This window comes from Triticum urartu, chromosome 1, assembly GCF_003073215.2.
Source record: "Triticum urartu cultivar G1812 chromosome 1, Tu2.1, whole genome shotgun sequence".
Taxonomy (NCBI): Eukaryota; Viridiplantae; Streptophyta; class Magnoliopsida; order Poales; family Poaceae; genus Triticum; species Triticum urartu.
This window is the reverse complement of record NC_053022.1, coordinates 496,412,512-496,435,147: the sequence shown is the minus strand read 5'-3', so window position 1 is coordinate 496,435,147 and position 22,636 is coordinate 496,412,512. Positions and strand designations below refer to the sequence as shown.

Sequence of the window (22,636 nt, the reverse complement as noted above, 5' to 3'; positions counted from 1 at the left end):
AAGTTTATAGAAACGAATATAAATAGTATCATAACAAATTTATATGATGTGAAAGTACATTCAATAATGAATCTAATGGCATTGAATTGTTATTGTATATGTTAATATTTTTGTCTATAAATTTAGTAAACTTGACAAAGCTTGACTTTAACCAAAGCTAATACGCGGAGTAAATAAGAACGGATGGAGTAGTTATTTTAGTTAATAATACCCATAAAAACATAGATGTTCGGTACTGTAGAAAAAGAAATTACTATGTACTCCCTCCATTCCTAAATATATGTATCTTTTAAAGATTTTAATATGGACTACATACGGATGTATATAGATATACTTTAGACTGTAGATTCACTCATTTTGCTCCGCATGCAGTCTATATTAAAATATCTAAAAAGACTTATATTTACGAATGGATGGAGTATTTCACCAAAATATATACATGGACAGGGATATAACTCCACGAATATATACATGGACAAGAATATATACATTGCTTCACAGCTTCAGATGCGTTGTAAGATGCCATGTTCACATATGACTCACACAACAGAAATATTTTGCTATCGACTATTGTCCAAGATTTTTGAGGTTATATATGAAGCCATGCATACGGAGCAAAATGAGTGCATGACTTCACAGAGTACACTTCAATAACTGTCAAAAAACTACTATGCATATTGCATAATGGATGCGATCAAAATGGCAACAGTTATATATGACCGGACATATTACTCTAACAACGATGATAAGTCCAAATTAAACCGGTGTTTCCGGAGGAAAAGGTGGCCAACTGCCATTGTCCAAAAAGTTCACCATTTCGTAGCATTTCAAAGGTGGCCAGCTGCCATTGTCCAAAACTTAACCATTTTGGGCTGCACGTAGCATTTGATTTCCCATGCCACAGTGTTGACAAGGAGGCGGAGTAGGAGTTCACACGCGTACTACCACCACCCCGTCGCCAGCACCTTCCTTCCCCTATAAACCCCCCGCCCCCCATCAAACCAAAGCACAGCTCGCAAGTTCACAAGTCACAACACCGGCCGTGCTCGTCCCACACTCCCCTCAGACCACCTCCCCGCCCCAGTCCCCATGGCGCCCAATGCGGCCGTTGCCCGAGTGCCCCTGGCGGTGACCATCTTCGTGGCGGTCGCGACGAGCATGCTGCTGGCGCCCGCGGAGGCTGGCCTGTACAGCGACCGTGACGCGCTCTTGGCCCTGCGGGGCGGCCTACAGGACCCTGACGGCGCGCTGCGTTCCTGGATCCTGGAGGTGAACCCCTGCGAGTGGACCCAGGTCACCTGCGACCGCGTGGCCAACCGCGTCACCGAGATGTGAGTGAGGCCACACCGATCCTTCTTCCCTTCCATACTGCTTCCGTTCCGTCGTATACTTCATCCGATTTTCAATACGGGTTTCTTTGTTCTGTCAGAGTAATCGGCTTTGTGAACCTGACTGGACCTCTGTCGCCGGAGCTGGGCAAGCTGGACCAGCTAACCAAACTGTGAGCCTCTCTCTCTAACCCATCTGTTTCTGCCCGTAGCGATTGTTCCGTTGACGCGGTTGATGGATCAAAATGTACTATTAACTCTTATGGCATCTAATGAACAGGTGGATTTCGTACACCAATATCCAAGGAACGATCCCTGAAGAGCTGGGCAACTTGGAGAACCTGAACACCATGCACCTGCACAACAACAGCCTCTCGGGGCAGATACCTGCATCGCTCGCGAAACTCAAGTCTCTGAAACAGCTGTGAGTCCATGATCTCCAGTTTTTTTTTTCTTCTTCTTCTCTTCATGTTTTTTGTTTTTGCTTTTCAAGCATCGAATTGCCTCGTAGTACAATATTGGATTTGAAGTCTGAAGTCTGGTAAACAAGTTTCATGATAAAACAAAAACAAAAAAAATTGAATTCTCATGATAAAACAAGTTTGGCTCTGATGTCTGAACATTTGCATGATGATTTGGCAGGCACCTTCAACAGAACCGCTTGACCGGCCCGATCCCCAGCGAGCTGGATGGGCTGTCCGACCAGACGAGCGTGTACGTAGGACGATTTTCTCAGTTGTTCTCTTCTCTCTCGACGATCAATTAATCCAGTGATCTTCATCTCCATTGTTTTGCTTGCAGTAATCTGTCAAACAACGATCTGTGCGGCCCGATTCCGACGGATGGTCCCTTCAAGAACATCAATTCCAGCCTCGCCGACAACCCGCGGCTGGGCAGCAACTGCTAGGCCGATGCACGGCGTTGGCTGCCCGCCGGAGTGAAGAATAAACTGGGTACTCCTACTCCTACTACTAGCATGCAGCCAGAGAATCGGGTGGCGCCGGTTCATGCATGCACGACTTAGGTGGATTCGTGAGCGAGGTTAATTTAGCTGTGTGCCAGTGCCAGAGAGCAGGCAGGCTAATTTATGTATGTGTTGTGTACAAGCCGAGATCGATCGTTGTGGGCTTGTTTCTGGCTGTTGCCATCGATGGGATGAGTTACATATATGCTTCCCGTGCCGCTTTGGGTGCTTGAGTCACTACTCTCGAATCTATTCAGCGAGTTTCTTTGCTTTGGGTGCTTGAGTTGACTGCATTCATTGTGTGTGTGTGTGTTTTAAAGGAGATTGAAACCCCCGACCCTGCATCATTCTGATGCACACAATCATTCTTATTGATTGTTAAGCAGAGTACAAAGCAAAGTCAACTGTGGCTGAAGCATTACAAGGTATGAAATCATGACGTGTTGTTGTCATTATCATATTTTGTTGTACATATCTTTGTAAGTAGGAGGGTGTTTGTAAGCCTCGAGTCGAAACATGTAGCAAGAGACAGAGCACGCTTACATATACATGCAAACGCAAGAGTATTTTTACATTCACACAAAAGTAAGAGTCCTTTTACAATACATCAAATCATTTTTGGACGTTTATTTTATAATCCGACAACCCAAATTACGCAATACCACAACAAAATTCTTGTAGTGTACGTATTTGGGGTTTAAGGGCACTTTGGGTAGTTCACACGTTTTCAGCGGATCAATAACTACATATTAATCAGGATTAATTACATGATAAATCTACGTATATCAGTCTACTAGAAATACCAAGTTGTCGTCGAATTAAACTCCGAGCCAATCCATATTTACCATTGAATCGACTTAATGCTAAATATTAAAGTCTGCAGTACGATGTATCTTATAAAACTCTAAGAATGCAATGCATGGGCCCTGAAGCTATAGTTGTACATTTTTGTCCAGTATAGTTCTGGAATTTGCTTAGCTTATATTGGCCCGACCTCTGTGCCATAAGTCTAGGATGTTGGCAGCACCATTTTTGTTGACCGATCAGCTTGATACTGGACAACCATGCATTCACATGGTTGGTTGTATTATTTGCCATATTGGGGGACACACCTATTCTAAGAATGGAGCACTAAACAATGTTCCAATCCACGAATAATAGTACACGGTATTTTTTGGGGGTACTTTGGTAACACAAGCTTTCGATGCTAGTGTGATTCAGAGTCAAAGAGCGTGTTTGAGGAAAAAAAACATAACTAGTACAAAGGTCAATTGCTCTGATTTAAAAACACAAGTTCTGAGCTTTTAGACATTTTATAGCGGGGCCCTAAGAAACTATACTACTTCTGACAAAGGTATTCCTTCCGTTTACTCAAAAACTCTTCAAAAATAATCATGGAGTTGAGTTGCTTCGATACAGGCATATGAGCTGAGCATTCATGCCAGACATTAACTTGCAGATGTGCACTTCTGAAAGAACAAAAACTATTGACAGCAAACCATTTGCAAGCACCATCTCTTTTTGATCTTTTGTGAGTAAAAGAAGTATTTAGTATTGTGGGCTGGTATGGATCGTCAATCCTATTTCTAATAGCACAACATGCTTGGTCCATATCTGCCGTCATGCTCAACTACATGGCATACGATTTTAGCCCATATCCCTCAATTTTATATTCCTTGGCCTGAATGTATATCTAACCAGACAAACATCTCGCTGATAGCAATGCTGATAATGCACCAACGGTTACAGGACATAAAGAGTATCCAAAGGTGGGTGGCCAAAAACCAACAAGTCAAACAGAAGGAAAAAAAATGCACGCCGTTTTTGCTATAGTAAAAAGGCGCTAGATATTCATTATTGCAAAGCATGCCCAAAGTTTAACTGATAAAGTACAGGTGGCGAAGCACCGAGATTTTAAGAAAATGATGTGTGGGTTGAAGGAGTTAGCTAGGGGAGAATATGTGTATACAAATTACCATTTCTGTTTCAAATAATGCAAATCTTATCTATCATCACAAATGAAGGAACAAAGTAAAAAAATAGTTAATGATATATATGAAAGACATGGGTGTTCAGTACAATAGAAAAGAAATTACTATGCATTTGACCAAAATATATAGATGACCAGACATGTAACTCCAATGACTATTACATATGTGCGAACTACATGTTCTAGAACATCAAGAGAAACTATGGCCAACTAACTAAACCCGCAAAACACGACGCATATGTATACAATGTTCGCAACTTAAAAAAAATGATCACGAATTTGTAAAAATTATTCGCAAATTCGAAAGATGTTCAGAAAATTGTAAAAAATGTTTGTGTATTTAAAAAATGTTCACGATTTCATAAAATGTATGTAAAGAATGTTCATGTATTGAAAGAATGTTAGTGAATTTGAAACATTGTTCATGAATTCATAAAATGTTCGCAAAAGTTAGGAAATGTTTGCGAATTTCTAAAAACTGTTCCAATTTTTTTTCTAAATTCGATTGATTTAAAAAAATTCACAAGTTTCATAAATATTTTCACAATTTCGAAAAATGTATGTAAAATATTTTTTTTAAATCACTAATTTGAACAGTGTTCATAATTTCAAAAACAATGCTCATGATTTCCAAAATATTTCATAATATAAAAAAATGTTCACAAAAAAGGAAAAGAAAGAAAAAGGAAAATAAAATAAAAACGATAATGAAAAGGAGAAAAAAGAAAAAACCAAAAACATGGTAGTTGGACCGGCCCAAATGTACGCAGCGGAAAGCAAGGGGTGTGCTATCCCTAACCAGCGACATGCGCGCCAAATAGGATCCCCGGGGTATCCCCAACACGGAGCTTATTAATTTTGCATATCTTGTTGATGTGGGCTTGCTTCTCGTCTGCATCTGTCAGCGCATCATCTAGCTTCTTTTTTAAGAGTTCTCAAAAAAAAAAGAATCTAGCTTCTTTTAAGTGATCGATAGAAGCAATTGAGCATCTGATTTACGCAAAGTTTTACGAGATCAACCAACATCCATGTGCTGCAAGAGAAACCACTCTGTCTGTGTGCAATGTTGTGAGAGCATCTCCAACAGCCACGCAACGCGCCACGCGTTAAAATTCGCGATACAGTGCCGGGTTAGCCAGCTTTTGCACGCAGCGGTGCGCTGACTCCAGCGGCCGCCGCCAATTAAAGCGCGCCCACGCCGCTTCAGCAGGCGCGCTATATTTCAATTTTTTCTACTACATATTTGGTTTCGTAGATAGTTCTCCTACTACATATTTGGTTTCGTAGATAGTTCTCCTATTACATATTTGGTTTCGTAGATAGTTCTCCTACTACTACTCGTCCGACTCGGACTCTGTCTCAGTGATGTCCTCCTCCGACGTCGGAGCGTAGGCGTCAAGGAACCGCCCGTCGTCGGAGTTCCAGGAGGACGCATCTCCTAGCGCTTGGTTGTATTTAGCGCGGCGGCGGCGGCCGGGGGGGGGGGGGGGGGGGGGGGGGGGGGGGGGGGGGGGGGGGGGGGGGGGGGGGGGGGTCGCGGCTATAGGACGGGGTGAGCGGGGTGCCGGCGCGTGGGTCCATGGGTGCGGGTCGTCGGCGCCGGCGCGCGCGGGGCTTTGAAGGGGGAGAAGACAGAGCGCTCGAGTGTGCCGCGCGCGGAAGCGGGCGCCGCAAATACACCGTGCGAGGTAGCGCTTCCTGCCGCGCGCCCAACTACTCATATCGCGCGTGCGGTTATTGCGCGCCCGCTGAAGCCATCCGCCGGGTTGCGCGTGCTAAAATGGGTACATTTACGGCGCGCCTGTTTAGCGCGCTTGTTGGAGATGCTCTGAGCAATGGAATTTATATGCCAACTTGCAAACATAGGTCGATATATTTATACATTAGTTCCCGGCTAGCACAAAGGGAAGAAGTCTTGATTGAGATTCTAGTTGTGTGTGAGGTTCTTTGAACAGCCAAAAATTTGCAGCGGCAAAAGAAGAATGGGTGGGCTCGCCGGATTTAGAGGGGCTTCGCCGCCTGCACAAGGGCATGTCTGTTGTGAAACAGCCGAGTCATAAAATTTGATGTGGAAAAAGTTTAAGGGGAGAAGAGCAAGAAAAGAGACATGGGTATTTTGGTCCAGAATTTTGCATAATGACATCAGAAGCTTTGCAAAGTTGCAGCGGCATTTTTCCAAAGAGTGAAGTTGTCACGGCATTTTTCTGAATCGCGAAAATATCAAACTAAGCCAAAAAAAAAAGTTGGTGCTAACTCCGAACTCCCAAAAGCCTCACGCGGCTGAACGTTCAGGGCATGTCTAGTGTGAATCAGCTCACCAACGTTGCCGAGCTCAAGCTTTGGGCGAGCCGAACCTAGCTGTAGGCGGGCCAGAACCAACTTCACCACGACCCAGCAAGCTCTCAAACACGCTGTCAGAGGGCCTGTCTGACGACGACGCGCTGCAAACCGAAGACAAGAGACACGCTGTCAGAGAGCCTTGTGGTCGACCCAGCAAGGCGCGGAAGCGACGACCTCGACCACGGTGCAGCCCCGGCGTGCCCGTCGACACCGACCGAACCTGAAGTCTGCCGGTGAGGATTGGGTGCTCTGGGATAAAAAGGCAGAGAGGCGTCATGTGCAGTTGAGACTACCCACAATGAAAGTAATATAGATAATAACATCACACATATTTGGACGGAATAAATGGTATGGCAAGCAATAAATAAATAAAGAAAAGCATATAGTAACATAACTAGTTAGTAGTAATATGAGTAACACCACACATATGTTACTATTCTATGTTACTATCCATTATGGCTAGTCGAAGGACGTTCGAACAGCCCGAAACCCACCATTGCTGTTGCCAGCATTTACCCTCACCAACAACCAGCTCCAGACATTGTTTGATCGCACGTTGCCGTCAATGATTCAACAGGATGAATTACTACTACTTACTTTCCGTAACGGAATCGCAGCAAGTCGCCGCTTTGATCGAGTGAGTCTATTCGCTGCGTTGCGTACTGCCTTGGGCGTGCTTGGCTGGAGGTCTTCCGCTTTTCGGTCCGGTCGCTGATCGCCGATCACGGGTCAAATTCGACGAACGAACGAACGATCCATGGACCTGAAGAGGCCAGTCCGCGAACGGCCAGCTCCCGGATGCTTTTTACGCACCCCTGGCCTGGCGGTCGTAGAGGATAGGCAAACTATGCATATGGTCGTGCAGTGACATGCGTGGGCCATCTGCCGAGACCGACCGACCGGTCGAGGAGCCGAGGCTCGGGCTTATCCAACCGGATTAGAACAAGCCTAGCTAATTTTCTCTTCTGTCTCCGGCCATGGTCCCGTCGCACGCATGCACGGATCGTCTAACTCCACGCAATGTACTGCATGGCCACACGCCCACGAATTAGAACAGCCATAACCGTCTGTCTTGGGCTCGTTCCAAGTTTGCCTTGATTGCATCGTCGGCTCGGTGCCACTGCCGCGCACCGGCGCCCAAATCATTTTCAAGTAACCTACACACGGGGGCATCGCCCTGCTCGCCGACGCCACGACGTAGACGTAGGTGTGCGTGACTAGCGCGAGTCCCACGCACGGCACGACCGGCCTGCGCACCATGGCAGCCGCCAGCAGTCACCACCACCGGCCAAATCCAACACATTGTTTGGCGCAACAACATGCGTCCGTCCGTACGTGCAAGCTGCAGGATAAGGATCGATCGATCGATGCCAGGCACAGGCATGGGCTGCGCTGCGGCGCCACCACCTACCAGCACGCTGACAGTCTGACACCACTGGCGCTCCCGCACTGGCACACTCCGCTGCAGCTCCTGAGCGCTGCAACTCTCTTCTACAGAAGCCGGGGGAGCGGCACACGGGCATGCGCCGCAGAGGATCGATCCGCATCCGATCGCCCAAAACGGACCAAACAAAGCTTCGAAAGCGAGCTCGGATCGGATTGGATAAGCACGGGCCTACCCATCCCCACCCACCCGTCCATCGACGTCCCGTTCCTACTAATCATGACCGCCACCACATTCGATCGGTTTATTTTATCATCTCGGTCTCGCCCTTCCCTTGTTGCTAGTAACTCAGAGTAAATAAATAAATAAAATAACAATTACTTCAGGAAGAAGATAGAGTAAACAAACTTAGTTGCCAGATCTCCCTTGCTCTACGCTGTCAAATCACATGGTTTCCATTGCTAGGAGAGACCGATATTTTTTGCTTACAGAATGGCTTGCTTCTGTGACACTTCATTCCCTTCTGCTCTTTCTTCATCGACTGTCGCGATAATAGTTATCCTCACACCGCTTTCCACACAAGCATTTTGGCATCGTGCTGCATTCTTTTATTTTTATTCTTCCAAAAAAAAAGATTCACGTCGCATTTTCATCGTGACTAAAGAGGCGTATATATAGCTCGTGCGCATAGACGGAGACAAATCTTCTTTTGCATGCGTGCGAAATGCTCACTCTCTTCCGGCCGTGGCGGTGTGCTCCTGCGTGACCCTTCTTTGTCATCGGCTGGAGCGCGGTCACTACACGAACACGATAGCGAGCCACGTCTGCTACTATCGCATCTCAAACCTCAGCTCTTTATGCGTGCGTCAGGCGCATGCATTTCTCGTCGTGTTGAAAAGAAACGTCCGTTATTCGTCTTCAATCATGTTACCACAAAGAACACCAGAAATAATAAATTACATCCGGCTCAGATCCCTAGACCACCTAGCGACGACTACGAGCACTGAAGCGAGCCGAAGATGCGTCGCCATCATCGCTCCTCCTTCGTCGGAGCCGGACAAAACTTGTTGTAGCAGACAATCAGAAAATCGCCGTGCTAACGTCCCCATAGGACCAACGCACCAGAACAACAATCGTCATTGATAAAGAGTGGCGTAGATCTGAAGGATCCAACTTGAAGACACACGAATATAGACGAACGACGACCAGATTCAACATCCAAGCATATCTACCAAAGAGAGATTCACCGAAGACGCACCTCCACATGCCTACCAACGATGCTAGACGCATCGCCATAACGGGGGCTAGGCCGGGAAAACCTTATTCCATCTTCAGAGAGTCGTCGTCCTCTGCGCCTTCCTGATCAAGACACAAACCCTAAAAAAACTCAAAGAACCGTCTAAAACACATAGTCCTTCCTCCAACAAGGGCTAGAATCCACCGCACCCCCGTGGCCCCTAAGGCTACCCGGAGACGAGGAGGACCAGTGGCAGTGCTGATGGGAGGCAGAGGACCCCTAAGCTTTTTATGGGAGTGGAGGCATTGTTTGCGTCAGGTTTTGTTTCAAGTTGTTGAATAACTGCAAAAAGGCTCTCTATGTGTTTTACTCTCTTATAGCAATGTTATATCACGAACATGAAAAATGACAGACGACATCATCGAGTCACACGTCTTGACTTGACAAAAACCCACATTACAACCCTAAACTAATCACTCAGTTTAATTTGCAATCCTGAACTTTAAAAACAGTCAACCTATATACCAAACTAACCATATGGTTTAGGAATCAACCCTCCTTTCAGTTTTGACTTAGTCAAGCGTTTTTTACCGTGTTGATGGACTGTGTAATGCCAAGTCACCAAGATACGCTAACTAAGCCTAGGGCTAGCAGTTCTAAAGAATAAGGTTGGCTCCTCTCTCTCTCTCTCTCTCTCTCTCTCTCTCTCTCATTTCGCTGTTCCCCCGACCCCGACCACCTCACCCACACAGCAGCAGCAGCCCCTGACTTCGTCTGCCACCAGTGACCGACGAGTGGGCGTTGCACCTGTACCTCCCTTGTGTGGTTGAAGGGTCATTGTCACCCGCACTACCTACGTGTCGTGTGGATGTCGACGTAGCTTGTCAAAGCAAGCTGTTGCAGCCAACCCACCGTTGGTAGGCAGTACCCCCTCTGCGCTTCCTTGTAGAAGGTCGTCGTCTAGCACTCCCCGCCCATGTCCTCATAGTACGGTCGGGGCAGGCACCACCGTGTTGGGCACATGGAAGCTGTCGTTAATGGAGCTGGCAAAATGCCATCGCTACATTGAGGTGACTCCAATGGTAAAGGTGACATGGCTACACTGACAAGGCAGTCAACATGGTCAAAACCGCTTGACCGTGTTAAACCCGGAGGGAGGGGGTAATTCCCGAGCCGTGTTTTTTTGGGTGTTCGACCAATTTTTAAGTTCAGGGTTGAATATTAAACCGAGTGGTTAGTTCACGATTGTAATGTGAACTTTTCTCTTTTGACTTCTTACCTACACGACCATTGATCCAAATCCATGCTTAGGAAGGCATCATCATACTATCGCTATAGTCGATGCGGCACACATATGCTACCAGGATGACTTGGACCTTCGAATCCAACGGTGAAGAGACGGTGGCATGACACGCGAGAGACGGTGGCATGCGGGGTACATGTCGTGCCATCTTATCCTCCCCTTCTTTCGGTGAAGCTACACATTTACATTTCATTAACTCTTATCCATTAGAAAGATGTATTTATTTCCATCGCTATCCAAACACTAAAATCTTTGACAGAAACATCGCCGGTTCGCAAATGTTGACTTCTTACACCGCCTAGCACGTCACCACATCGGTTATAGCCCATGCAGCCCATCTATGCGGTCGAGATGACCCGGACTGCCGGATCCAACAGCGAAGATAAATCGAGAGATAATGGCCCTGACGCACAACAGGAGGCGGCATGCAGGGCACGTATCGCGCCATCTTATCCTCCCCTTCCTCCGCCGAAGCCTCGCGTTTACATTTCATTAACTCTTATTCATTAGAAGCATGCATTTCTTTGGGTCGCTATCCAAACACGAAAAGCTTTGACAGATAACATCGCCGAGTCACAAATGTTGACTTCTTACACCGCCCTTGATCCAAAACCCATTAGCGAAAACGTTTACCGTCTATACATGTGCGGTCGGGATGTCTCGAACCGCCAGATCCAACGGCCGAGGAAAATCGGGGATGATTCACGTGGCGCGCGAGGGGAGACGGCGTGCGGGGCACGTGCCTGGCCATCCTATATGTCCTTGCCCCCTTCCTCCGGCGAAGCGGCCGGTGGCTGCCTCAGAGTCCGCTGAACTCAGCACGCGCGCGCGAGCGATCTCCAGAGTCCGCTGGTTTCGCCCTCGGCTACCTGCTCGGGGCGGCGTTCGAGGGACGGCGGTGCTGCCTGGCTGGGCGGTGCGGGAGGGGGTGAGCAGCTGCGGGCGGCGGCGATCTGGGCATGGGGAACGCGAGCGCCAGGGCGGTGGAGAACGGCCACACGGCGGCGCCGATGGAGCAGGTGGCCGTGGCCCCCGTCGGCGGGAGCTCCGCGGAGGCCGCGGCGCCGCCGGACGCCGTGATGCGGGAGCTCCCTCTCCGGTCCCCTACGTCTTCGCGCCGCAGGTGATGATGATTTTGCCCTGCCCGAAATGGTAAAGAGGGAAGAAACCCTCATCTGGCCTTCTTGATGTTTTCTTTTCTTCCGTCATACGGTTGTTGCTATCAAGTGCACCGAGTCCTGTTCCGTTCCTATCAAAATTACCAAGTTGTTTTTTTACGGGTAAAATTACTAAATTAGTTACTTGCGCCGGAATTACTAAATTAGCATTAATTGTAGTAAATTTAGTCCTGCTAATTGTTCTTAGCGGTTGCTTCAGTCATTAAATGAGTAGATTATTTCCACCCGCTGTTTAAGCTTGAAATGGCAACTTGAGTTGTAAGGATGGCCAATGGCACATGTTTTAACTCAGAGATCCACGGCTTAACTGCAACTTGTAGTTTGTTCCTGGTATTCTCCAAGAGTAGGCTCTTGTTTATGTTATAGCTAGAACATGCATGTGGAAGAACGTAGTTTTGATGAAGACGCGTTGGTAGATTTCGTTTGGTTGCACCTGGATTCTGCAAATGGATTTGGTTTGGTGCAGTGGGCGAGTTGGTCATCCTTCCTTTCACGCATTCTGCATAGCATTAGATACTAGATAATATCTTTAATTTTCCTCGAACATTACGTGGTGTGCGACAAACCGTTACAACTTGATCTTCTTTTCTGGGCAGTTTGTCTTATTTGTTTAAACTATACTGTGTGCTAAGCAACATCGTAGACCAATTTTTTTACTCTTGGTCCTGATACAGGGACAGTCCACATTCAAGAAAACATATGTGGGGCATCATGATAAGCAAAACGCATTTCACGGTTGGCACTATAATTGGAAATGGAATCCTTGAACAAACTGATAGCAAAATCTTTGTTCAGTACTGCTTAAATGTAATTTGGAACTATAACTGGAAATGGAATCCTCGACCAAACTGAGAGCAAGAACATTATTCACTACTGCTTAAGTGTAATGGGACGTTCAATAGTAGTACATACTATTTCAAACTGAATTCTGTAGCACTTGGTAAGGTACACAAAAGAATACATGATCTGTATTACCATCATATATGGTTTTGAATTTCAAATACAATGATTTATGGTGGTGCTTTTATTGTTGATTCACTTACCTACTGGATATTGTCTTTGATGCTGTGTGGCCCAATATGATTCTTGCCTTAAAATAGGAGCATATTTTGCACATTAGCTTGCACCTTATTTGATCAGCAACAGTTCATACTCCGTAAAGAAGAAAAGCATTTGGCCCCTGTATTACTGTATTAAGCTGCTCTGGAACGTTGTAATCCTTTTGCTGTATGGCAGATTTGCTATTGGCTTGATCAAACTTTGGCTGCAATACGGTAGTAGGTCGAGAAGTAGGTTTTTGCCCTGAAGTTCATTGTCGCGATCGATGGTGAACAACGGGCTTCCTGCTAGCGCGTCGAACTTGCTTTCCTGCCTTCAGCTCCCTTCTCTCTTGTAAGACAATGCTGCTCCAATTCAATTCATTGAAAGGTGAAGATACCAGTTGGAAGGAAAATAAGCCTCATGTTATTGTGTATAAATGGCAGCCAATGTTCTTTCTTTTCCTTTAGAATGGACATGCTAAAGCATCCAGTTTATTCTTACTGAATTACTTTTGACCTATGCAAAATCATGTGCTTTATTGACCTTTCAGATAGTACTGTGAGATATGTGCATTGACCTTTGGCCATCTTTTGTAGGATGTTGCTAACTCGTTTTTTTTGGAGGGGGGGTTCAAGTCACATCTATGAACAATATTGATGGTCCTGCTTGTACTGACGGTTAACTTCACCTGACAGGTTCCAGTAGCTCCGATGCAGATACCGAATGAATTTTCACCTGCTTTTAACCATTCATGGATGAATGGCTCGGATGAATCCACCAACAATAACCCCCCGGAGGTTGAAATTCCAACTTTGATTACATGGAGTCAAGGAGGAAACGAGGTGTTTGTGGAAGGATCATGGGATAACTGGACATCAAGGTTTACCCTTTACCTGATCTGTTACTCGAATGTTTTATCCAATTCTGAAGACGACATGCTAAAATACCAAATATCCTTATGAGTACTCTCAGGAAGGTGTTAGAGAGGTCTGGGAAAGATCACGCCGTGTTGTTGGTTCTGCCATCTGGAATATATCATTACAGGATGATTGTTGATGGGGTGCCGAGATATGTGTCCGAACTACCTCATGTGACTGATGAAAGAGGGCAGGTGGCCAACCTCCTTGATGTCCATGTCAGTAAGGATTATATCTGTCTGTTTCAGCATTTCGCTCCGGCCTTCTCTAAAATGATATTCCAGAATGTAGGTTCTTGATTTTATCTGAAAGCATCTCTTCTCTGTTTTGATTAGGAGTATATCCCAGATAGTCTTGACAGCGTGGCGGAGTTCGACGCGCCCCCATCGCCTGAGCACAGCTACAACATGGAGTTCCCAACCGATGAGGAGCTTACCAAGCAGGATCCGCCCGCTCTTCCACCTCAGCTTCTCATGACTGCCCTTGGTGGCATCGATCACTCCGACGAACTCGCTCCAAAGCCGAAGCCGCAGCATGTCGTCCTCAACCATCTGTTCATCGAGAAAGGGTGGGGGGCGCAGTCTCTGCTCGCCCTCGGACTCACCCACCGGTTCCAGTCGAAGTACGTGAACTTCGTGCTCTACAAACCGCTGGTGAGGAGGTGACCGGTGCCGCTGGTGGAAGATGAAAGAAAGCAACGGTGGCTGATTAGGACTGATGGGAGTGAATAAGAGTGTAGTTTGACAATGTACATAAGGGGGATTCCGTAATCATCCGTTTCTCTTTTCTTCCTTCCTTCCTTCTTTCTTTCTTGAGTGAGTGAACTGTTCTTGTGGCGTGGGGTTTGAACCGCCTGAACTCCGGCGAAATGAAACAAGAGGGAGTGTTGTGAAAATGTCTGGTCTTGTCGTCTGATCTGTTATGTCGATATTTCCAGTGAGGTCTTGTCGACTTGTTTATGTTGGAATATGTTGTTGTCTGCATTTTTTTTTCGTCTTAAAACTTTTTGAGTGAACTGGTAGGTGTTGTTGGAGTTGTGTCGAATATAGTGTACAAGGTAGGTTATAGTTGGACTATGAGGTATATTGTGTTTACATAGGGTCTGGAGTCGTGTTTAATTAGGACACTTGTATCCTAGGCCTCTCATATATAGCGGGGGTAGACACACGATGTAACATATGCCAACATAATAGCATGGGCACGCCGGAGTGCGGTATTGTAACGGTGTCACGGGGAGGAGCGTCCGTAGTCAGGCCCCGGGGATGTAGCAATATCGGTGAATCTCATTAACAAATTTCGGTGTCGTGCTTGTGTGATTGCTTGGTCCTCGGATGATTAACGGTATGTCTCGAATTTATTCTAACAAGTGGTATCATGAGTAAGGTTCGATTTGAGGCCGTGGTATTGATCTAGAGGAAGAGTAGAAGACGCAGAAGAGATCAGTTTGATTTAAGCTATGGTCGAGCGATTGCAAGCAACAAGCTCGGAAGAGATCGGACTCGACGGGCAGCACAGAAATCAACGGGAACTCGTGTCAGGAACTAAAGCAATCCAGCGGCTGGATCGCGCATACAGCGGTGCGCGCTGCGCTGCTCGTGTGTGGCCAGGCAGGCTGGTAGGCGGCGCTTGGAGCGCTGGCGAGGGCCGTAGTCAGGCGGGTGTGTGCGCGCACGTACGCGGAGGCGGACTGGACTCCGATGGAGACACGAACGCGTACAACGCTGAGCTACAGCGACCAAGATTTGTTTTGGAAAAAAAAGGGGGACCAAGTCTCCAATGACACGGAATTAGGCAGGCAAATCAATCGGGGAAATAAATCCATCAAGGGATATGCATCCGTTGAAATTAGCAGGAGCGTTGACAAGACAATTGCTAGCATAGAAAGTTGAGCTGAGACGAGAGTTACCACGTGAAGGCAAAGATTTTAATTCTCTTGGTTTTGCTATAGTAGCATGCAGAGGTTTTGTCCGTGTGCTTGGGGCATCGCGTGGAAAGCTTATATAATTTTTCGCAGGGTCAGCCGTATAAAGAACCATGGCGCCAACGGGTATTAGGTTTGAGGTGGAGAAGTCACGGAACTGAAAACCTTGTGTTATGGCAGATAAGGATGAAAAATTTGTTGGCATAACAGAGATGCTTGAGGGCGTTGCGGGAAGTCATGCCAGCTAAGATAGAATTATGTGTGATGGATGGAAATTCGCGGAAGATGATTTGGGAGCCTCGAGCGTGTCATACAGTCGAACGAGTTCGGCTGGGTCGGACTAGATAGTCTGACGGATCGACATGAGTCGGTTGATACAGAAGACGGTGGTGGGATCGGCAAAGACGACATAGGAGCGTGATGCTGATGGTGACCGACTTCTGGGGCGTGAAAACACGTGGCGCGGGCCTGAGGGCTTGTGTGGCTTCGACAAGGCTATGACGCAGGGTTGACTCAAGGTGGTGTATACACGGAGCTTGAAGTCGATGAGGCGCAGGGGTGGACGGATTATCTACCATGGAGTCATGTTGAAGGTGGAGCTGGATTGAGGGGCTACGACGTAAGTGCACAGAGAGTTGAAGCCTATTCAGCGGGAAAAAGCGAGTGACACGCAATTCGGACTGGAGCCTAGTGGTCTGATAGAAGCGTGAAACTCGTCACCGGTCGGTGATGATCGGTGGTACTCTGTAGTGGGGGTTGAGTGGTGTGGGTTCGCGACCCTTGAGACTCGACCGGGACAGCGGAGGCTTGACGCGGTAATAGCGGCGAGGCGTGCGGTATGCACGGGGCATGGAGACGGGCCAGGGCTCTGGTGGTCATACATGTGGTGAGACAACTACGAATTTGACTCAGGATGACGACAAGAAACGGTGAAATTCCTTCAAGTTTCAGACAGGCGGTCAAGAAAGGAGCGGTGATGTTGAGTTCAGATAACTCTTATGTGTGACACCCAATATGTGAGTTATTCATTTTCACGCAGGTCAGTGATCAGTGTGTGATGGCGTTGGACGGATACTCTGAAAGTTGGAAGCACAAACTAGAGTAACAAGGAACTTAATTTTGCTCGAGTGTTGACTGTGGTCAAGAAAAGGAGGGACTACAAAGTTGCAGGTGGAGTCATATGGAGTCTTTGGAGTAGCAACGGTACTCATGGGATAAACTCAAGTCCAATGTACATGAAAGTTTGACGCATTGATGAATTTAAGGTGGTGGAGAATATTCGCCAAGGTGGAGTTTGTTGGAGTTGTGTCGAATATAGTGTACAAGGTAGGTTACAGTTGGACTATGAGTTGTATTGTGTTTACATAGGGTGTGAAGTCGTGTTCAATTAGGACACTTATATCCTAGGCCTCTTATATATAGCGGGGGTAGACACACGATGTAACATATGCCAACATAATAGCACAGGTGCGCAAGGGGGAGCCGGCGGCGTGTGCCGGCGCTCGGGTGGCCGGTGTGCGGTATTGTGACGGTGTCATGGTGAGGAGCGCTCGTAGTCAAGTCCCGGGATGTAGCCATATCAGTGAACCTCGTCAACAAATTTTAGTGTCGTGTTTGTGTGATTGCTTAATTCTCATATGATCAATGGTATGCCTCGAATTTATTCTAACAGATGTGAGCAGTTCAGTAGGATGGACAAAGTTGAGACGCCAATGTGTTTTTGGGAGGCGTAGGTAACCAGGAGTAAGACACTGGAAGAAAAGAATTCCATCCAAACACATATGATATGAAGACACAGATCAGATAACATGCACCTTTGTTAAAAAGAGACCGCCAGGGAAGAATGATAGCGTCTCGCCATCACAAAGCTTAGCCGCATTTGTCAAAAGGCTCAACAGCGACAGGCACGGTTGGAGCTTTAATCCCGTGGAAGATCTTCTGAAACCCAGACAAAGCGGTAAACTTACCCCATCACATTGCACGGCCTCAGCTTCTTCTATTTGTGACGATGGGAGTAAATTCTTTTCTTTTCTGAACTACTAGGGCAGGGAGCATGTGAAGTTCGACCTGGACGAATTAATAAATTTTATAACAAAAAAAGACATTTCTAAGAGAGACAAAAGGAAAAAAAAAAGGGAGAGGGGGCAGGGGGTGAATACTTTGCTGCTCTAACAAGAAACAAACTGCTTTCGACAAAGCTCCGATTCTGCCAGCAACGAAAAACATTCCGTTCCATTCCATTACCCTCATTTTTTAAGGGGTTAGGATCCTCTGCAGTACTGTACGATGTTGTACAGTCACTGCCAGGTGAGACCTGGCCCCACATGTTATCCACACTACAGTACCATACGGTACTGCAGAGGATCTCAACCCTTTTTTTAGAGGCCAGTTTTTTTTCTTCTTCATGGTATTTTAGAGGCCAGAATAGTCCTCCCTCTTTTCTTCTCTCAGCTCTCTGTGACGGTTTCGAAGGAAGCCCACGGGCCTTTTCGTCGCGAGACGCGAAAACGCCCATATGCTTTTTTTTAATGGGAAAATGCCCATATGCTTGATGGGCTCAGACGGACAGCACAGATGAAAGAAGGACGCATCGCTTTCGGCTCGAAACACCGCATTGATTGCCACGTCAGGAACGAAAAAATAACGACGAGGACGTGTTTGAGGTCAGTCTTGACCTGAACTTGGCCTTGGACCGGCTCCTGTGCGCGATGGACTGATGTCTGATCCGACGGTGACGGCGCGGTGACCTGGTCCGGCTTGCCACCTCCACCGCCTTGACTCGTCCGCCTCTTCCCTCCTCGCAAGGTTTCTGAGATTAATAAATACCCAAGCACATCATCCCATTTAGTACGGCGACTTTGTTGTGACTTTGGGGAGGAAAAAACCAACGGACCGCAATGAGTTGATTTTTTATGTCAGTCTCCCCGCAAGAGAAAAAGGAAGAAAAGGGACCGGCAAAATCTGTAGAATGAAAAGGGAAACTGATCCTAGACTAGGCGGGAGCAGACTCGTATCTAACGAGCCACACAATTTCAAACCCATACTCATACATCTAGGTCCGTAGACCACCTAGCGAGGACTACAAGCACTGAGCGAGCTGAAAACGCACCGCCGTCATCGCCCCTTCCTCGTCGGAGCCGGACAAACATTGTTGTAGTAGACAGTCGAAAAGTCGTCGTGCTAAGACCTCATAGGATCAGCGCATCATAATAGATCGAAAGGATCCAACCTGCAGATACATCGATATAGAGAAAGACCGGATCCAGGCTGATCTCCCGAAGACAAACACCGACCGGGGCCCACGAGATCTGTCGGAGACACCCCTCCACATGTTTTCCGACGACGTTTGAAGCATCACTAGGGCGAGGCTAGGTGGGAAGAATCTCATTCCATCTTCAAGAAGCCGCCGCCGTCTCGTCTTCTTGAGCATGACACAAAACCCTAACAAACTTTGAAAAGCACATACAAATGTAGCCATCCCGCCTGCAAGGGCCGGGATCCACCGTGCCTCCATGGTCCAAGGCCATAGGAGATTGACGAGGCGAACCGCCGGTGGCGCCGATGAGAGGCAAAAAACCTTAAAATAGAGTCCGAAAGAGGGCAGGAGTGAAGGGGTACGCCCTCCGTTCCTTTATGTAAGGTGTATTTTTTTGGCACGATGACCACTGCATCTAATTATAGACATGTTATGACGAAATTACCCTTGGCAAATTTTTTGGTTGGAAGCAAGTAAATCACTTACTCCAAGAAAGTAAGAGATACGTGCAATCGACAGAGAGATAATTTCCTTATTTTGCTACAAGGAGAGATACATACAATTAGGAGAGAAATACTTTTCTTTTTTATGGAGTGCTAACAGAGGAATCATGAGGAATTAGGAAAAATGCATCTTACATTCTGAAATTTTATCAAAAACAAATACAACTTATATAAAGAAACAGAGGAAGTATATCAATTGTTCACAGTAGCGGCCGCTGCTCTCATCTCTCATGGCTTAGTCTTTATTAATCTGCATCGGTGTGCCACTAGCAAAAGACACCCCAGAACTCAATGGAGTCTTAAGTATAGAATCCTAAATCCACACAAGAATAAAACATGGAAACCATTGGTGCACAATCGAGTATGAATGGAACCCTAGATTGCCAAGGATCCAAGAAAGGAAAAAGGAAAAAGGAAAAAAGGAAAGGAAAGGGGAACCGGATACAAAACCGGCGGTTCCAGCAAACCTTCCCCCTCGTTAATCGCTAGCGGTCTATAAAACCCAGCCCACGGACAGGGCACCATCGCCAACGCCGCCCACCGCGCCCCGTTTATTATTCCCCTTCGCGCAGCCGCCCCCGTGTCTCCCGTGCGCACCTTCTCGAAGCCTCCCCCATGGCGGACCAGCTCACCGACGAGCAGATCGCCGAGTTCAAGGAGGCCTTCAGCCTCTTCGACAAGGATGGCGACGGTAACCCCCCCTCTCCCCTCTCTCCCCTGTCTCTCGCGGCCGGCCGGATCGGGCTCGGGCGCCGCCCGACCTCGATCCGGCCGAATTGGGTTTTGTCTCTAGATCCGGTCGGTGATGCCTGGGCTGGGTGGTCTCTTTAGGCCTTTCGTGTTGCTCTGGGCGTGCGCCTGCGCGGGATGGATGCTTGCATCTGATGGATGGGGTCGTTTGCTCGGGCCAGTTGTTTGTTCTGTGGCCGAGTGCGGGCGGGTTGTCTTGTTACTGTGTTCCGATTTGTGGCTGTAGGACTTGGGGGTGCTCCCGTGGGAGGAACAATTCGGGGGCAGCAGCGACTGGTTGCATTTAGGGTGTTTAGAGCTGTAGAGTGTTTCGGAATTTCTAGTGACAGAGATGAGAATCAGGTTGTTGTCATACACTGATGTAAATTTATCTAGGCCAATGAGCATCTGTTTTGTTACAATTATAGTGTGGAACGCACCAACGAGTGGACTAGATGGAGAATTGGAGTACTGTAGTAGATGATGCCAAGGATTTAGTCAGGATTTCTCATCCTGTTTAGCTCTCCTTTTATAACGCGACACTGAAGAGACTTTTTGGTGACAGTAGCAGCATGATCTAGCTTCTGGTAGCCTGGAAGTTGGAGATCTAGTCTTAACTGTGTAGTCTAAGACCAACACTTGATTTGTAGATTCCTCTTTTCTAGTAGTGTCATAGCTCATTTCTGCATCATTTAATAGTTATTTCCTTGCTTGTGCTACATTGAAGGACTATGTTTCAGCACGGCTTTAGATGCAAGTTGGTCTAGTCTGTGATCTGTGTCATATCTAATTGTACACATGATGACTTGTAGAATTGTAAGGTTGACTTTTGATTTCATATGTTAAATGGGCAGCAAGAACTACATTTTATTTACTTGATAGGATGCAATCCAAGTTGATGCTAAACCTAAGCACTGCTTTCTTAAGGCTTCTGCCTGGCGGTCCATCATTTCTTCAGCTGATGCATGATTCATAAATTGATTTCTAGAATTCAGTATGTTGAAATGAACGTCAGCGACACTATAGGAAAGCGTTTGGCAAGTTAACCTAACTTATTGTTCCCTTCATGTTACCCAGCCGGCCTATAATATTTAATCCGTACTGCTTATCCTGCAATACAGTGCTTGTTTAAAGCCATGTTTGTTTACGATTCCCAGCTGTTCCAACTTGCAGCTCCTTATAGTAACAATATATAGGTGCGTGTAAGTGGCCAACATGCTGATTGGAGGTATTATGACATATCATGTGTTGTTAGGACAACAAGAACACATTGGGTATTTTATATGCGGCGAACAGACCAATCTTAAATCCCTAGTAAACTTGCTCTTATTTTATTTCGTAGCGCTAGATAACGAATGCTTGCTGAATTTTGTGCAGGTTGCATCACCACCAAGGAGCTTGGAACCGTGATGCGGTCCCTCGGGCAGAACCCCACGGAGGCGGAGCTGCAGGACATGATCAACGAGGTTGACGCGGACGGCAACGGCACCATCGACTTCCCCGAGTTCCTGAACCTGATGGCGAGGAAGATGAAGGACACGGACTCGGAGGAGGAGCTCAAGGAGGCGTTCCGCGTGTTCGACAAGGACCAGAACGGCTTCATCTCGGCGGCGGAGCTGCGCCACGTGATGACCAACCTCGGGGAGAAGCTGACGGACGAGGAGGTGGACGAGATGATCCGGGAGGCGGACGTGGACGGCGACGGCCAGATCAACTACGAGGAGTTCGTCAAGGTCATGATGGCCAAGTGAGGTGGCGGCGGGACAGGGGTCCCTCCCACGAAATAAGCTTAAAATTCAAGTGGATTGGAATGCCAGACAGACTCGCAAGGTTGTATTTTGTGCTATGTTTTTTAAGGATACTGTTGCCTGTTGGGTAGCTGGTCGGGTTATCGGTGTAGTCTTGGGGCAGCAGCATCGGAATTACTACCTGGTTTCTTTTGGTTGTGGCACTTATCTTGTTCGTCTTATCATGGAATTTAGGGGCGTTGTGCAAATCTCGGTTTTTGCGCTGCAGTTTGCGTGTCTGCTTGGTTTGTGTTCAGCTCCAAAATGCTGGCCGGAGTACATTGTATGGATTCCATTTGGCATGCTTGGACCTTCTGGAACTTCGGTGGTAGCTGTGATTTCTGAACTGCGCTGGTGCAAATTGTCTTGTACAGTTGTTGGACGACGGAACAGAACTCAAGTCGACAGCAAAACCAACAGCTGCATTTGTCGGAATCTAAACAGGGATCCATATGATGGGGCCTGGTTAGCTCGAGATCCAGCTCCTGGCGCCGCGATTCCCCGCTGTACTCTCTGGTGTTTTGCAACTTGTACCATCTTATGATTGAACGAAACCAAATGTGGTGGATGGCACGTCGCTCTTGTGTGCCAACAATATGGCATGGAAGTGGTAATCATGCTATGCTATGATGATCAATTGTTGGGCACATAGTTGATTGGCGCCAGCTCGTTGAACTATTCCTTTTCCCTTTTCAACCTGTCCGTTGTTTTCATCAAAGCATAAGCCGTTGATATTTTTATCATAATACATCTTTTTC

At 47.0% G+C, this 22,636-nt stretch overlaps 2 protein-coding genes and 1 pseudogene across 2 annotated transcripts; all 3 read left to right on the top strand.

Moving 5' to 3' along the window:
• The first annotated feature begins 985 nt into the window (after positions 1-985).
• On the top strand, positions 986-2,557 carry LOC125536533 (leucine-rich repeat protein 1-like). The gene is made up of 5 exons (XM_048699768.1): positions 986-1,331; positions 1,430-1,501; positions 1,609-1,752; positions 1,971-2,042; positions 2,130-2,557. The coding sequence occupies exons 1-5, from the start codon at positions 1,090-1,092 to the stop codon at positions 2,233-2,235; spliced, it is 636 nt and encodes a 211-aa protein (XP_048555725.1). The 5' UTR covers positions 986-1,089; the 3' UTR covers positions 2,236-2,557.
• Positions 2,558-11,326: 8,769 nt separating this feature from the next.
• LOC125522318 lies at positions 11,327-14,577 on the top strand (annotated as a pseudogene).
• A 5,261-nt stretch (positions 14,578-19,838) lies between these two features.
• Positions 19,839-22,087, top strand: LOC125522372 (calmodulin-2). Its single transcript, XM_048687435.1, has 2 exons — positions 19,839-20,053; positions 21,469-22,087. The coding sequence occupies exons 1-2, from the start codon at positions 19,978-19,980 to the stop codon at positions 21,840-21,842; spliced, it is 450 nt and encodes a 149-aa protein (XP_048543392.1). The 5' UTR covers positions 19,839-19,977; the 3' UTR covers positions 21,843-22,087.
• The last annotated feature ends 549 nt before the right edge of the window (positions 22,088-22,636 follow it).